The following is a 14,755-nucleotide window of genomic DNA, read 5'->3' on the forward strand; positions in this document are numbered from 1 at the left end:
ATAAGCACGTCACTCTGTAACATAACAACATGGCCCTCGAGCACACCATGGGACATTGTAGGCAAAATGTTCAAACGGCTGTCCATCTCGTGCAAGACATTCACGCACCCTACCAACCACACTCACACAGGCGTTACTCCTGCTGGACCCTGCATATGCAGACGGGAAGGCTGAGAAAGGGCTGATGGGCAGGGGGGCGGGGGGGTTCCCATCTGAGAACGGGCAGGTTAGAGACCCTGGAAGAGCTGGTGTTTCAGTTTGAGTCTAAAGGCAGGAAAAGACCAATGTGCCGGGTCAAGGCAGTCAGGCAGAAAAATTCCCTTATCACTCAGCCCGGATGTTCTCTGCAGGCCTTCAGTGATTGGGCGAGGCCCACCATTGTACGGAGAGCAATCTGCTTTGTTCAGTCCACTCACTTAAATGATAATCCCATCCAAAAATACCCTCACAGACACTCCCAGAATAACATCTGACCACACATAGGGGCATGTCCTGACCCAGCAAGTTGGCATACAAAATCAACCTTCGCAGAACTGAAAAATACAATAATCATACTAAAAAGCTCAGTGAAAGAAATTGTCAGCAGGATGGAGGAGACAAAGGAAAAAATCACTAAAAATATTACATAAAATCACATGAAACACAGAGAGAAAATAGGAGAAAATGAAAAGAGCCATGGTACTTAAGGAAATACAACAGAAGATCTGCCCCAGTTGGTGTGGCTCAGTGGACTGAGTGCTGGCCTGCAAACCAAAGGGTCACCGGTTCCATTCCCAGTCAGGGCACATTCCTGAGTTGCGGCCCAGGTTCCCTGCTTGGGGTGTGTGAAAGGCAACCACACATTGACGTTTCTCTCCTTCTCTTTCTCCCTCCCTGCCCACTCTCTAAAAATAAATAAATCTATTTAAAAAACTATAGCAGAAGACCTAATATTCATGTCATTAAAGATAGGAAAGGAGATGAAAAAAAAAGATGCAAAAGGAAAAGTATTCAAAATGTAACTAGTCAGACTTCCTAAATATGGCAGAAATCTATAGAATCAAGAATCCGAACAAATCTCAAACAGTGTAAACCTAAAGAAATCCATAGCCATACACATCATAGTCAAACCTCTAAACACTGAAGACAAAGAAAAAAATATTGAAAGCCACCAGGAACAAAAATGACTTCGTACCTATAAGACGAAAAAAAATACGTGAATGACAGCAGATTTCTTGTCAGGAAATATGGTGGCAAGAATACAGTACCACATTTTTCAAAAGAACTGTCAGAACATAATCTTACAACCAGCAAAAATATTCATCACGTATGAAGGAAAAAAAAAAGGGGTACAAGACATTCCAGGCTAATAGTAATAAAGATAATGCGCACATAGTCACTGCTGGCATGGCAACGCTAACGTCAGACAAAGTGTCTGCTCCATGGCTGTCTGGTGAAACAGAAGTCACTGGGAGTGGCGACGCATGCGTGCAGGCCAGGGGCTATTAACACCTTGAACTCTTATGGCGGTGATGATGATGGTGGAGGTGGTGGGCACTTCTTGAGCACTTTATTGCTGTTACGCTGCCATTTTCAAACATTCTCTCACAACCACTTTACAACTGCAGAAAGAGGCGTGGAGAGGCCACTGGGTCACGGTGACTCAGCAAAGAAGCGGAACGGGAAGGATTCCGGCCCAGGGAGTGGGGCTGCTCCATCTCAGAGAGCACATTCTTGAATTTTTAAAACAGACAACATCACCCTGGCCGGGTAGGTCAGTGGGTTGCAGCATTGTCCCAATGCTCCAAGGTTGTGGGTTCGCTTCCCAGTCAGGGCCTCCCGGCATCTCGGAGGTGAGGCCAACGCCACCCCCACACTCTCTGGCGTGGCCGGAATCCAGGATCAGAGAAGCATGCACCTAATGACTAAGTTTTCTGCTCCGTCAACGCACAACTTCCTAATGCGTGCACAAGGTGAGCAGCGGCTGAGCATGACAATGTTGTTCTTATGGAACATTCTAGAAGAAGTGAGTTAACACAGCAGTGACCACCATGCAACAACAGACTGGGTGCTGGAAATTGGGTGTTGAAGGGTGGCCCCTTGGAGGAGGTGACCTGCAATCGGGGGCGTGGAAAGAAGGAAGCCCTGCCTGGCAAAGGTCCGGGGGGAGACAGTTCTAGGTGGGAAGTACCTCCACTCACCTTCTCCGGGACGCAGACAAGGAGGCCAGTCTGCAAGGTCGAAGGTGTGCATACCCCACAGCTCTCTCCAGGCTTCTTAGAGCAGCCTGCAGCTACTATCAGGGATACGTGCATGGAGAACCCAAATTCTGAATGGACGGATCGATGGATGGATGGATGGATAATTGAGTGAATGAATGAATGCAGTAGCAAGCCCCGAAGGAGATCCACGGTTCTTACTTTTAGAAATAACTTACAGCTGCCAAATTTCAGGGGGCAAGCGTGCGCGTCCATGGGGAAGTCCTCCAGTTGCATGGGACACTCTGCAGAGATGGTCAAGCTGGAAAAAACAAGAGAGGAAGATTAAAGGGCTCGGCAAGGCTGCCTATTGATTAGGCACCCACAATGTCCCAGGCAGCCGCCTTAATTATTTCACTCATTATTTTAATTGCCATCATTTATTGTCGGCATTCACTGCAGATGAACGTCCATTGGGAAGAAGGCTCCGACCAAATCCACTTCAGTTCTCCGGCTCAGCGCGTGTGTGTGTGCCTGTACGTTACCCCTTGGAAGGCAATTTGAGACGCCTTTAAAAATAATTCATTCCTTCTTTCTCATCCCTTACCCAGAGGGATCTAAAATACTTCCGTGACGGGGCTGAAAAGAGGGGTATTTTCTAAAAGCCTTGCTAAGCTCAAAAGCTATAAACGTGGAATAAACGTGCAAACCAAATTTTGAGCGGAAGCTGGCTGTCACTGTCGAGGACGGGCTGGTGCCATCAAACCGAGAAGCAGGTGAGATTGTGGTGTGATAGCAATCTTTTGATACCGTCGAATTATTGTTTTTACGCCACACCTGGCCTTGTGAGTAATAAGACTACCACTCACTCGCACGGTCCTGGTGACTCCAAATAGCAACAGTTCTAAGAGTTGTCGTTGGCGCCAGACACAGCATCAAGTGCTGTTCTAGCAGGACCACCACTGATGGAAACAGCAGGATAAGGTTTGTTGCTATGATCACGTCCAGTGAAAAGGCGAGGCAGCCATGCCCAGCTATGAAGGGTCTGGGACAAGCCTGCAGAATTATTTATGAAGCCCTGGAGCCGTGATGGGCGCCCAGCTGCCCGGCCCCTGTCCCTGCGGGCGGGGGTGGGCTCCCAATGGCAGGTCCGTCTGCCACATGCCATGTGGTCCCAGGCTTCTGTGAGTTTCCAGAGCCCCCACACTGCGGTTCTTTCATTTCCCTACAGCGTTTCCTAATTAGGGAACGACTCTAAATTACATTAATGAGGTAATTTTCCATTTCGTATTCCATTTGTTTAAAATGAAATTAAATGACATCAAATCAAATGGAAGTACAAAATGTCATTCGTGTTTAGACAAATGATAATTCAGTGGGATATCAGCATTATTGGTCTCTCCCTTATATGGAGTCGGGATCTTGCCTGTGTGTCCAGATATTTCTACATGTAGGTAATACTTTCTTTTTGTTTGTGGTATATAAAATTCAGTCCTTCCTATACGTAGCATTAGAGCAGGGATATTCCCCACATTAAAATCTCTACAGGCCCTGACCAGGTAGCTCAGCGGGTTAGAGCATCGTAACGCTATGCCAAGGTTGCGGGTTCGATCCCTGGTCAGGGCACATACCGGAAGCAACCAATGAATGCATCAATAAGTGGGGTCATAAATCAATGTTTTTCTCTCTCTCTTCCTCTGTCTGTAAAATCAACAAATAAAAATTTTTAAAAATGAGGCCAAGAAATGTAGACCAGGGAGTCTGCTTTCAACATCAGCAGGAGGCGGGGGGGAGGGTCAGAGAAGGCAGGCAGACAGGGGACAGAATTTAGCTGGATCTGTCAAGAAGACTCATTTAAAGAAGCCCCAATTCCAGTAAAACATAAAAGAGGGGTCGTTCTACAACCGCCGTCTCCACGCATGCATTCCTCAGCGCATCCCAGGCTGTGTCTCCCTAGCTTAACAGACCCCCATTAGAACAATCCCAAACACCGGAAAAAAAAACTTCATCTCGGATGGTGCCTCCTCTCTAACTGCTCGGGTAAATCCCCCAAGAGCCAGGGTTTCAGCCTCAGAGAACAGCGTGATATGTTTGCTGCCTTTATAAACATTTCCAAAGTGGCCTAGGCTTTCATGAGACTCAACAATACCTCTAGGGAAGAGGGAGCCTTCCATGCATGGGGCTCTCAAAACAGAGAGTCCTTCCTGCATAGCCAACTGCATCCATCACACAGAGGAGATCAAAGCACTGTGTGAGCTGTGCAGCTCAGGGGAGCCTGTCAGGCCACCCACTAGAGACTCTCATCAGTTAGAGAAGAGGAAGGTAAGAGGTGAAGAAGCTCTGGCTGGGGAGAGTGTCGTCCCGATGCGCGAAGGTTGCAGGTTCGATCCCCCGTCAGGGCACATACAAAAATCAACCAATGAGTGCGTCAATGAGTAGAACAACACACTGATGTTTCTCCCTCTCTCTCTAAAAGCAATAATAATAATAATAATAAAGAGCTAAATATAAATTCTGGAGCTGAAACAAAACAACCAGTAACTGAAATGAAAAGTCCTCCCTATTGCTGTTGCTTCTCCGTCTTCCAGAATCCTGAACACTGTAGATAATGAATGAGTGATTTGAGTGGGTTTTATAATATTATACGATATTATTTATTATATATTAAACATCACATGTTTTGTTCCAACAACCCAGGGCCTTTGACATGACGACCCCGCGTCCTACTAGTGGGGAGCGGATAGAGAGGGAGTTGTGGACGCCTGTGGGTGGGCAGACAGGCCCGTGGGACCCCGGGGACTCCCAGGGGAGGGAGCCCAGAGCAGTGGCAGCTGAGCCAGGGCTTCTTTGTCTAGACTCAGAGGCACAGGTTAATTCTCTACCTGGAACTGTCTCTCCGATGCCCAAGGCTGTGTGACTCTCCTTTCCACTCCAAACGCTCTATTTTCCACTGTGTAAAAGCATTTGAGGGCGGTCTGTCAGTGCCACCTAGTGGCCAGATTCTGGAACCATCGCGAATCAGGAAAGGTTTTTCTCATTATTGTTTAAATCAGGAGTCACCCAAGCAAGCAAAGCTTGCCTGAGCTCCGCCTCCTGTTCCCCGGGCCCCGTGACCCGTGGTGCCAAAAAGGTTGGGGACCGTTGGTTTAAATGACCGAGTTCAGCCCTGGCTGGTGTAGCTCAGATTGAGCGTGGGCCTACGAACCAAAGGGTCGCTGGATTCCCAGTCAGGCACTAGCCTGGGTTGTGGGCCAGGTCCCCAGTAGGGGGCGCACAAGAGGCAACCACACATTGATGTTTCTCTCCCTCTCTTTCTCCTTCCCTTTCCCTGATCTCTAAAAAATAATTAAATAAAATCTTTTAAAAAATACATGACCGAGTTCAAGGCCACCACCAGCACACAAATGTCATCAACTTAGACGAGGCGCATTATTTTAAGGAAAAATGCACTATTACAGCTTTCCACGGGTCATCTGTGTCCCCAGCCCGAGCGGCACTGACTGGTCTGCCCCACCCGAGTTTGTGCAGCAAACAATCAGGCACTTGTGGAGAAGGTGTTGAGCTCAACAGAGGGACACCGGGCAGAAGAACTGGGCTCCACTCTCCTTCTCAGTAAGAGACGAGAAGACTTAAGAATTACAAAACTTCCATTTTATCCGCGTTCCATTGCCCGATGCAGTTGTCCATAGCGGGTTGGGCCGTTTGGAAGACACGGGAGCTCTTTGTGGCCATCGGTATTCATTTGCCCAAACAAAGCCCCGCTGAAAGCGAGGCGCCAACAACAGAGAAGACTTTTCTCACAGTCCAGAGGCCAGAAGTCCAATGTGGGGGAGGGAGGACGGTTAGCCAGGCTGGCTTCTCCTGAGGCCTCGCTCCTTGGCTTGCAGGAGCCTAGGTATGAGGTTTCAGACTTCAACACTCGCATTTTGCGACACAGTTCAGCCCGTGGTGATGTGCAGTTAATTTGCATCTCCCCTGTAGCCTCTCCGCACCGGGGAGCGCTTTCCAGGGAGAAATCCCAGAGCGAGACTAGAAGTGCCTTCGAAAGGCGGCAAACGTCAGTTCTACCATCCGCAACACAGGCCGAGATGTCTGTGCAGCCTCCTGGTGGGGGAGCCCCTGACGCCCCTGCAGGGGTGCGCGTGGCAGATTCAACGTCTTTTCTGCTGAGCGGAGAAAGAAGCGCGTCTGGGGAGGGAGGCAACGGGAGAAGGCCGGCGATGCGGAGGAATATGAGCGCTTTTAGAAGTGGTGCGCCCCACGGGGAGCTGAGGCCAAGGCGCAGGGGGGCTGAGGCGAGCCTGGGTCCAGCCGGCAGAGACAGCCTTGGACTGGCGGGTGTAAACAGGGGACAAGTGAAGCGCCACTGTGCGCAGTGTGAGGACGCACGCCCGGCTGCTGAGCGCCAGGCCGGCCCGCGGCCCCTCGGTACCCAGGCGAAGCCTTTAGTGACATTTACGCTTCTGCCAAACGCAGAACTCTCGTGTAGTGCTGCCTTTTGTCTGTCTGAGATACTGTGCGGGGCCCGCCCATGTAAGACCAAACCCAAGCTTCCTTCGACCCTCTCCGGAGCCCCGGCGCCCTCCCAGGGCCCCCCTCGTTCCTCGGGGGAGAGCGCTGGACGGGTTGGGGGCGTTCTCGGCTATCCTGGCGCATCGCTCCATTCCAGCTCCACAGACAAGTCCGGCTGGTTTCCCCTCCAGGATGACTCCGTCTGTGTCTGTTGATGTCCGTGGCTCTGCCGCGCGTGGCCGCCTGGACACGGCAACAACCCGTGGGACTTCTCCTGGAGGCCCCTCCTGCAGCCTCGACAGAGGTCCCTGCGCATTGAGGGGACTTCGCCCCGCGTCGGAGTCCGCTCGTCTCCTTAGAGACTCGGGCGCTGCCCTGGCCGAGGGCTCAGTTACTTGGAGCGTTGTCCCGGGCAACAAAGGGTTGCGGGTTCGATCCCCAGTCAGGGCGCATACGAGAGGCGACCCATCAATGTTTCTCTCTCACACTGATGTTTCTCTCCTTCAGTCTCTCAAGTCAATAAATATACCCTCAGGTGAAGATTAAAAAATTTTTTAAAAGATGTATGCCCTGGGCATGCACGCTCGCCCCTCCCCTTACGCGGCCAGTGCAGGCTGGTCCTAGGCCCTTCCGGCTGTAGCCGCCCAGCGACCCGGAGAAGCTGCTCCCACTGCTCCCCAGCCCAGACGGCCCCTTCCCACCCTCTCCCACGTCTTTCCTGTGTTTCAATGGTAACAGAAAATAACATCTCTTATGTTTATATTTAATAGTGGGTTTATTGACCTTATTAATCTTGCCAGAAGCAATACGGAAAAAAAATAGGTAGATTCAATTGGGAAAAAAAAATGAGTTCAGTGATAACAATTAGATTAGTCATGTTGATTATTTTCTTGTTGGATGTCTATTAAAATATTTATAGCCTATTTAATTATTCATGCTTTTTAAAAGATTTTATTTATTTATTTTTAATGTTTTTTAAAAGATTTCATTTATTTATTTTTAGAGAGAGGGGAATGGAAGAAGAAAGAGAGAGAAACATCCATGTGTTGTTGCCTCTCATGCATCCCCTACTGGGGGCCTGGCCCTCAACCCAGTCATGTGCCCTGACTGGGATTTGAACTGGCGACCCTTTGGTTTGCAGGCTGGAGCTCAGTCCACTGAGCCACACCTGCCAGGGCTAGAATGCTTTATTAAAAATAAAAGATTGTAGGAGTCCCTGGCCTGGTAGCTCAGTTGGTTAGAGCATTGTCCAGATACACCAAGTTGCAAGTTCAATTCCCGGTCAGGACACATACAGGAATCAACCAATGAGTGCATCAGTAAGTGGAACAACAAATCGATGTTTTTCTCTCTCTCTCTCTCTCTCTCTCTCTAAAATCAATAAGTAAAAACTTAAAAAAAAATAGAGAGAGTGGCTGGATGGATTTAAACAAACAGGACCTGGATGCATACAGCCTATAAGAGATGCCTGTTAACTTTATGGATCCACATTGACTGAAAGTGAAGTGATGGAAAAAATATTTCTTGCGAACGGAAGACAAAAGACACCAGGGACAGCTATACTTATATCAGACAAAATAGACTTTACGTGAAAAAAAATGTAACAAGACACAAAGAAGGTCATTATGCCATAACGAGAGAATCAATTCATCAAAAAGACATAAGAATCTTAAATGCGCATGCACTCCCCATTAGAGCACCTACATATGTGAAGCAGCATGAACAGATCTGAAGGGGGAAACAGACAATACAATGATAGTAGACGACTTCACTCCCCCACATTCAACCATGTGTAGATCAGACAGACAGAGAATGAATAGGGAAGGTCGAACTGTAACCATCCGTCAGAGCAAACGGGCCTAGCAGACACAGAACATCCCACCCGATAAATAGCACGGGGCGCATTTTTCTCACGTGCTCATCATACCTTCTCCAGAAGAGATCATAGGCTGATAGAATTCGGAAAGTGTTAGTAAGAAGACTGACATTATGCCAACGGCCCTGATCACAAAGGTTTGAAACTATAAATAAATATCAGGAAGGAAGTTGGAAAATCCTTAAAGGTGTAGAAATGAAACAACACACGATAGAGCAACCCACGGGCCAAAGAAGAAATCGAAGGGGAAATAAAAAAATATATATTTGGAAACAAATGGCAATGGAAACGCAGCGTACAGAAAAAGTTTGAGGTGCATCAAACTTCAAGTTTAAGAGGGATTTTTATAGATAAATGCCGAGATTTAGATAGCAGAAAGACCTCAAATAGATATCCTAACTTTACACATCAAGGAACTAGAAAGAGAAGAACAAACTAGACCCAAAGTTAGAAGAAGAAGAAAATCACAGAGAGCAGAGCAGGAATTTTAAAAAGAAACCAGAAACACAATAGAAGACATTCATGAAACCCAGAGCTTTGATTTTGTAACAGATAGAAAAAACCTGGCAAACCTTTACCCAGACTAAGAAGAAAAGAGAGAGAAGACTCAAATAAATAAAATGACAAATGAAAAGAGGGGACATTGCAACCGACACCACAGAGACACACAGGGTCGTGGAGGATGACTGTGACCAACTCTTTGCCAACAAAGCGGATGACCTGGAAGAAATGGACCAATTCCTAGGAACATACTACCTGCCAAGACTGAATTAGGAAGGAATAGAAAATCAACAGATAAATAACAAGTAAGGCGTTTCAGTCAGGAATCAAAAAGCTCCCAACTCAAAAAAAAAACCCAAAAAACCCTCATAAATACAGACCACAGCGTGATGGTTACCAGCGGGGTGCAGGGGAGGGGACAAAGGGTAAAAACCATCAAACACAGGGAGATAGAATGCAACTAGACTTTGGATGGTGAGCACACCATTGTGTATACACATATTGTATTCTAAGGTCATATGCCTGATATATATATATAATGCTATGAACCAACATGACCTGCATACATTTAATAACAATAAAAACCCTCCCACCAAAGACAAGCCCGGGACCAGCTGATTTCACTGGCAAATGTGCCCAACGTTGAAAGAAGTTACATCAATCCTTCTCGAACTCTTCTTCCAAAACATGGAAACACTCCCAAACTCATGTCACAAGGCCAGTATCACCAGGCAAAAGCCAGGCGAGGACACTACAAGAAACTGCAGACCAGCCCTGGCCGGGTAGCTCAGCTGGTTAGAGCATCGTCTAGATTCGCCAAGGTCGTGGGTTTGATCCCCGGTCACAGCGCATACAAGAATGAACCAATGAATACATCAATAAGTGGAACAACAAACCGATGTTTCTCCCTCTTCCTCTAAAATCAATAAATAAAAACAATTAAAAAAGAAAACACAGACCAATACACCTGATGAATACAGATGCAAATACTTATAACAAACTATTAGGATCATAAGCCGCAATCACGTGGGATTTAGTCCGGGGACGCGAGGACAATTCAGCACACACCAATCCAGGAACGAGGTACACCGCCATCGCAGAATGTAAGACGAAAGTCAGACTCCGAGATGCCCAGCACGGGCAGGAGATGAGATGACGATTCCAGCGCGCAGAAAGGGCCCTGAGCCGGCTTGGCTCGTCCCTGGGGCTTGGTGGTGGGAGGTGCAGACTAGTGCTGGGGAGAGTGGGGGCTGAGGAGAGATACCCCGGCTCTGAGCAACCTCAGGGGGAGGCAGACATGCCAACCACATCCCCATGGAACACTCCAGAAATGCAACACTGTACTGTCTCTGGAAATGTTTCAGGCGACCAGCGCTTTGGGCTGATACAGCAGCAGCCACTCCTGACCTCTAGCCTAGATTCCTAAAATCTAGGTTATGGAACCTAAGCGGTCATGGCGCCACCTGGTGGACACTATGTCCACTGGCGCTGGCCGAAGGCGCAGCCCGGCTTCCTGCCACCGGTTTCTGAGACCATCGCATTGAAATAGGTGCACGCAGGTGTTCTTGGGCGTTTGGGCTTTATGGATGAATGGCTTCTGGTGTATTCATTTTCTCCTGCTTCGTCTGCCTTATCTATGAACAGGGCAAATAATGGTACCACATTCTCGGGATGTTTTGAGGACGAGATAAGTTTATATTTCTAAAGCATCTGGCACACCATAAAAACTACAGACGTTTTTGAAAAATACTTAGCGGACCAGCCCAGTTGATTCTTTCCATCTGGCATTGCTGAGGGCCTGGACCTTATTTATCTCTGAGGTTGGGGCTGGGAGCTTGGAGCCGAGACCCTAGCCAGCAGCTGCCTGGGGCTTCCATCCAGGGTCTGCCATCCTCACTTCTGACAGAGGGAGGTCACTGGAGATTCCTGGGAACCTTTTGGGAGATGTGGCCCTTAGCTTGCAGGTGGCTCCTTTCCAAGAAGGTCCCCCCGCCTGTGCAGGGAAACTGAGGAGCCTGCGTCCTTCTCTCCAGGACCGAGTGTCCCGTGGTCTGTGAGAATAAGGAGCTAAGATAACACAAATGTGCCCCGGCCGGGTTGCTCAGTGGGTTGGAGCGTCATCCTGTAACCAAAATGTTGCAGGTTCAATCCCCGATCAGGGCACATAACTAGGCCGTGGGTTCAATCCCTGGGCCAGGTGTGTATGGGAGGCAACCAAGCGATGCTTATCTCTTACACTGATATTTCTCTCCCTGACAGCAATGAAAAAATGTCCTTGGGTGAGGATTAAAAAAAGTTTTTTAAAATAAAGGTGACAAAACACATTGAAGATGGCCCATTTGCCTAGGCTGAAGTTGTCTTTCAGGAAACGCGTGTCAAATAGTCTAAAACCCTGGCTGATAAGATTACATTGGCCCAGTATAATTCTGGTCTTTTTTGTTTTCAAACCAAATAGGCAAGAAATCTGTATTAAAATGCCTTCATTTGTATCCTTCCCATACAGTTTGTTAGCCAAACATAACTTTGACTCTTTATAAGCCTGGCAGGAACGTAAGCATTGAGTACATAGGGAAAGAAACATTTTCTAGGTCTTTGCAGAGAGGTGGCCGCGCTTAAGAAAAGGCTGTCTCATTCATTCCATTACCATTCATTCCTCCACGAACCTGCAGTTAGCTGCTTCTGAGGACCAGCCTGGGAGCCGGAGGAATTCCATCGACCCTAGGGAATTAATTACCCAGAATCCTGCCTGACACAGGATCCCCTTCCAAAGATGCTCAAGTTCAACTAAATGAAGCCTAGCAAACGGCTGAGCCAGAGCCCGGGATGCAGAGGTGGGTCAGGGTCCCAACAGGTGACAGAGGGCAGGAGAGCTCAGGAAGATATCTTGGAGAAGTGTGGGTTTTCAAGGAGTGAGGACATGGGAGGTTGTGTGTTGTGTCATGTCCCATCCCATCATTTAGGGACAAAGGACATTCTCAGCCAAGTCAGGGCTCAGGATGCTTTGTGAGATGCTTTTCCCAGAGGGCAAGCAGAAAGCTGACAGACGCTCCTGGAAACCCTGGGAGGAAAAAGTGTTACACATGCTTTTTTCCTAATAGATGGCTTGCTAATCACATCTCCTGTAGAAAACAGGCTGATGCTTTATTTTGCCTCTCGTACTACAGCGCCAGGGAGGAAGTAACAGACCATCTGCACTTTCCGTTAGTGGGAGTGAAATTGCTACCGTTCTTCTAGAAAACAACTTGCAAAAACGTGTTGAAAGCCTCATTGGCCGATGCCTGGAATTTATCTAAAGATACAATGTTGTGCTTGAATGATGCTGTTATTTCTCACAGAGGGAAATAAATGGACAGGACATGAGCTCAGTCACGTGATGGCGTGTGAGGGAGCACAAAACGCTGGACCGATATTTAATGACGGGGAAAGGTTTTAATATGTGTTTAATTATAAAGCTACTTACAGAACAGTTTTCAGAGAAGGAGACCACTCACGGTGTGTTTCCTTACCCGTGTTCGTGCGTGGGCACACACGGGTGCTGACCGTCCATATGAGAGTGTCCACTCAACAGGACAGCAGGTATGGACACTCTCATACACACATGGATGGTCAGCACACGTGTGTGCCCACGCACGAACACGGGTAAGGAAACACACCGAACCATCCTCACTGACTCTGTCTGGTGTGATGTTATCATAACTGTATTTCATACTTGGTGATTTTTTGTTCTACACATTTTTAAATCATGTCAACAATAAAAAAATAAAGAATTTAAATATTTGATTGTTGTCATTAACGGTCAATAAATATGACCTTTAAAATGGCAATACTTAGCCAATATATCTGTTGGTGTCATTCCTAACTAGACACTGGTGTGTGTACAAATTCATTATAATTTCATGTGTAGTTCAAATAGATTGCTCCCAAATCAAACATGTATAATTTCTATATACTTTCCTTCAAGAACGTTACTTGTCCCATAAGGTAATGAATGCTGTCAGCCGACCTGTGCAAAAATGTCCCCATGCTGCCCCCTAGTGGCCATTCAGAGAATGCGCGCATATACCATCTTCTTCCAAAATGAGAAACCTCCTCAGACTGCGCAGCGAAACGGCGCTGGAACAAAGTTAAAAAAACAACTAAGACAAAAATAACAACAACAAAAGGTGGCTCTAAGAGATTAAATCAAAACGACCAAGGACTCCTGGCAACTAAATGATAAGAGTCCACACTTGAACTTAAGTCAGTTCAAAGCAGTGTTTTCCACTCACGATGAATGGAAGTCTAACTAGAGGGGGTACATCTTGTGCCAAAGCGACAACGCAGAGCGTGCAGTACAGGGGGTGGTGGGCCTGGCGGAGCTCGCCTTCTAAAAACTTCTTTCTTGCCAGTTGTGGTTTCCTGGACAAGAGACTAAGAGAGACTTGCTCTTCTGCTCAAAGACCAGGGCGTGCGCCCTGGGGTGGCCCTCGCTGTGCACAAGCACAGAGCAGCATCTTCACAGGGCGCAGAGGACGGCCTTCCAGCCCGCCTGCTCCTAAGGGAAGACCTGTCAAGAGGTTTGGTGCATCCCTGAGACCCGTGGCCGCCTGGGCTGAGGGGAGTGGAACTGAAACTGTCCGCTTTGCACTGATAACCTCAAGTTCTACCCAGGAAAAAACCACAATAGGAGGCCCTGGCCGGGTAGCTCAGTTGGTTAGACGGTTGTCCCGATACACCAAGGTTGTGGGTTTGATCCCGGGTCAGGGCCCATGCAGGAATCAACCAATGAATGCATCGATGAGTGGAATAATGAATCAGTGCTTTTTCCTTCTTTCTGCTCTCTCTAAAATTAATAAACAAACCTTAAAAAAAAAAAGAAGGACTGTACCCCTGGAGTAGCCCTGGACGCTGCTTGCCATGTGGTTTATACTATCACCGATAACTGTTGCCAGTCACCGTCTTTGCTAAATCAATGGATAAAAATGCCACCACACGACAGTTGTACTTCTACCGCATTAGAATGCATCACGTTTTCCAGTGGCACGGTTTCCATTCTGCATATGTCGTGTGCGTGACTGAAATTAGAAGCCCGTATCGACTGGGCCCCCATCAGCACATTTCCTCGACACCAACAAGGACCGATGACTGCTGACAGGTTGCCCTGGATGTCACCACCTTCTTCCTGTGTGACACTTTGACAGGGAGGAGAAGGACACTGTATATCTATTAATGCCGTGTCCCTGTGGTTTTCAAATGGAATGGATTGAATAAGGGCATTGTCCAGAGCTGAGCTGAAGTTCTTGCTGCTGCCCCCTCACTAACTGTGTGGCTGTGGCCCAGTGTCTGAGCCCCACTCTCTGCTGGCTAAGGGGAGTGGGGTCACCTAGCTGGCTGGGCTGGTTGAGGATGAGGGATTCTGTTTGCCACGGTGCCAGGGACACAGACCCTGAGGGAGATGCTCCTCTGCAGCCCTTCCCCTTCTAAACAATGGCCCTGCCCTGGCTGGTGTGGCTCAGTGGATTGAGTGCCCGCCTTTGAACCAAAAGGTTGCTGGTTCGATTCGCAGTCAGGACAGATACCTGGGTTGCAGGCCAGGCCCCCAGTAGGGGGCGTGCGAGAGGCAACCACACATTGATGCTTCTCTCCCTCTCTTTCTCCCCTCAAAAATAAATAAAATCTTTAAAAAAAATAAACCAAACAAACAATGGCC

At 47.9% G+C, this 14,755-nt stretch overlaps 2 protein-coding genes across 3 annotated transcripts in view; one reads left to right on the top strand and one right to left on the bottom strand.

Moving 5' to 3' along the window:
- The window catches only part of GABRA5 (gamma-aminobutyric acid type A receptor subunit alpha5), a 57,814-nt gene that overhangs the window by 23,526 nt on the left and 19,533 nt on the right, over positions 1 to 14,755 (bottom strand). Inside the window, exon 5 of the mRNA XM_024561767.4 lies at positions 2,417 to 2,499. Within this exon, the coding sequence (XP_024417535.1) occupies positions 2,417 to 2,499 (83 nt within the window). The remainder of the gene's footprint in view (positions 1 to 2,416; positions 2,500 to 14,755) is intronic.
- GABRB3 (gamma-aminobutyric acid type A receptor subunit beta3) overlaps positions 1 to 14,755 on the top strand; it is a 230,266-nt gene that overhangs the window by 14,229 nt on the left and 201,282 nt on the right. The gene's annotated exons all lie outside the window — the stretch shown is intronic.

Source organism: Desmodus rotundus, chromosome 10, assembly GCF_022682495.2.
Source record: "Desmodus rotundus isolate HL8 chromosome 10, HLdesRot8A.1, whole genome shotgun sequence".
NCBI classification, from domain to species: Eukaryota; Metazoa; Chordata; class Mammalia; order Chiroptera; family Phyllostomidae; genus Desmodus; species Desmodus rotundus.